Genomic DNA, 2,500 nt, shown 5'->3' with positions numbered 1-2,500 from the left:
AACACATAAGCCTCACTTGCGGAGAAAAAATGTGTTTTTTCAGCGTTTTTTCCCAATAAACGTAGAAAATTGTGCTTTGTCATTAATGTGTTGAATAATAAAACAATTATCCTGCTCAAGCTTGTAGAATAGCACCTGATTTTAGCCAACTCGGCCTACGGCCTTGTTGGCTAAGTATCAGGCAATATTGGCGCGATTTCGCAGGGTAATTGTTTACTAATTACCTCCGAGCAATTTGCGCGGAATTTGCGCCCGAAAATGTAATAGTTGTAATCTTTTCAGGAATAAATCAATTAAAATCATATTTTTGTGCTATATTATCTCACCACTAGCCACCTCCACTTCGGTGAATAGTTGCTAAATACTATAAGTATAATATGATATAAGTCAATGTCAAAGGCAAGTGTAGTGATTTCCAGTCCCTTAAGTAATGTAACTCTGACACGAAACCCTACTAGTGATTTTCTCGCAAGAAACTGAGATATAACCTGGTGTACGTTATGAACTGTTCCTAATTAATTAACATGCTTGGGGCATGGTTGGTTTTCACGTTACACCATCGCCGCCATTTTGGTGGACAAAAACAAAAGATCTCTCCTTAACTCCTTTTGTTCGTCCACCCGCACTTGTACAGGCAGTACATCATTGGTACCCGTGTCTCCAGAGATTGATTGCAAACCGCCTTAAACACAACGTTCTCATTCGCTCAATATATTAATATCAAATGGTTAAAGGACACCACAAATTCTTTGATTGCACTCACGTGATAAGTCGACCATGTTGGTGACAAAAAAATATAAAATGGTCGTGGCTAGAATGGATATTCCAATAGTTTTGTGTATATAATTCTAGTCATCATAACCACACAAAAATGTATCTCAAGTTTTGCATAATAATCGAGTAAAATTCCCAAAAGATATTTTAGCTATTGTTCTTTCCTCCAACATGGCTGCCCGTGACGTCAGATACAATCAAAGAATAGAGGCTTGAACTTTGAAAAGCTTTTGCTTTAAAGACAACGCCGCTTTTTTGTGTTCGCAGGAAAAAATTCTTGACCTTTCCAAAGAATGTTGAAGGTTTTTTGCACTTGTTAGCAATCGTCTTTTACTGAGGATTTCAAATCAAAATGGTAAGTTTGTTAAATATTGTATGGTAGCGGAAATGTCCTAATTATCATTAACGCGAGCTTCTAAACCACACCCTTCGTGAGTTCGTCGTTGCTACCATTTCAAGACGTAGCTAGATTTTTAATATTGACCTACAGTAGTTTCTCTTAATTCAAAACAAAACTGTTAAGAAGCAGATTGCTTGCCTATCCTGGAAGAAACGGCAGAGTCACTAGTTATAATTTTAACTCTTTGAAATCTCATCTTGCAACAGTGTGAATGTATCTCGGTCCATGTTGGACAAGCCGGTGTTCAGATGGGAAACGCTTGTTGGGAGTTGTACTGTTTAGAACATGGAATTCAACCTGATGGCCAGATGCCGAGCGATAAGACGATCGGCGGTGGAGATGATTCGTTCAACACGTTTTTCAGCGAAACTGGAACGGGAAAGCACGTCCCTCGCGCCGTATTCGTTGACTTGGAGCCAACCGTCGTCGGTGAGTAAAGAAACTGGAATATTTGAATTATAATAATGAACAAATAATCGAACGATGGTGTTCATATCTTCCCAAAAGCGGGAGTAATCTTAATCCAAATTTTCTCGAAATCAATAAATCATGGTTTCAGAGTTAAGGGTTAAATTTTGGATTTTCTGATTGGGCGAAATCGAAATGGAATTTAATGGAAGTGAAAGTTCTGTTTTCCCGGCCCTAATTCACTTCCACCCAGTCTGAGTGACGCCTACAGTCTTGTACATTTTTATCTCGGGAACGAAAACATCCTTGTTTCCTCCAGCTATGACAGCTGAGTTTCCTAAACTTACAATAAATCAAGAAAGTCAAATTTTTAAATCCTAATTTTAGTAAGACGAGATTGTTTTTTTTTTTTCGAGCATCCCAGAGTCCGATCCATATCGGTAAAAAGATGCGGTGTATTTCTTCATTCGTTTCACCATCTCCTCAGTTCACTACATTTGCGAGAATGCACTATTAATTAATTAACTCTTTACAACACAGTACAATACAATACAATACAATACAATACATAATTAATTGACCGCTCCCCATAGGGGCTTTTCAGGGCCAATGAAACACAACGAAACGACGGAACAGAACAACAACTGTTAAGAATCCCAATTGGCCGGAGGCAAACCAGTTGACTATTTACAAGTGCGGCCGAGAAGTTGAACCAGGGACTACAAATAACAAATTCAACGAGATGTCAGAACGACTGTCTTAAACCGTCCTAACCACTGGACCGCACTGACTCCCAGTAGTGATCGATAGTGTAAATTCTCTTCACAATTTCAATGAAATATCAGTCAGACGGGTATTGAGAATGAAGATTATTATCAGCTCAAAACTGAGGTGTGATCTTGATATAGAGCATTTTCA

At 38.5% G+C, this 2,500-nt stretch overlaps 2 protein-coding genes across 2 annotated transcripts in view; one reads left to right on the top strand and one right to left on the bottom strand.

The window, feature by feature from the left end:
• Positions 1-2,500, top strand: part of LOC138013261 (tubulin alpha-1D chain-like) — an 8,301-nt gene that overhangs the window by 1,154 nt on the left and 4,647 nt on the right. Inside the window, exons 2-3 of the mRNA XM_068860282.1 lie at positions 1,042-1,129; positions 1,381-1,603. Of these exons, the coding sequence (XP_068716383.1) occupies positions 1,460-1,603 (144 nt within the window). The 5' untranslated portion in view covers positions 1,042-1,129; positions 1,381-1,459. The remainder of the gene's footprint in view (positions 1-1,041; positions 1,130-1,380; positions 1,604-2,500) is intronic.
• LOC138013260 (tubulin alpha-1 chain-like) overlaps positions 1-2,500 on the bottom strand; it is a 30,492-nt gene that overhangs the window by 25,614 nt on the left and 2,378 nt on the right. The gene's annotated exons all lie outside the window — the stretch shown is intronic.

Source organism: Montipora foliosa, chromosome 8 (assembly GCF_036669935.1).
Source record: "Montipora foliosa isolate CH-2021 chromosome 8, ASM3666993v2, whole genome shotgun sequence".
NCBI classification, from domain to species: Eukaryota; Metazoa; Cnidaria; class Anthozoa; order Scleractinia; family Acroporidae; genus Montipora; species Montipora foliosa.
This window is presented reverse-complemented; position numbering and strand designations above follow the sequence as displayed.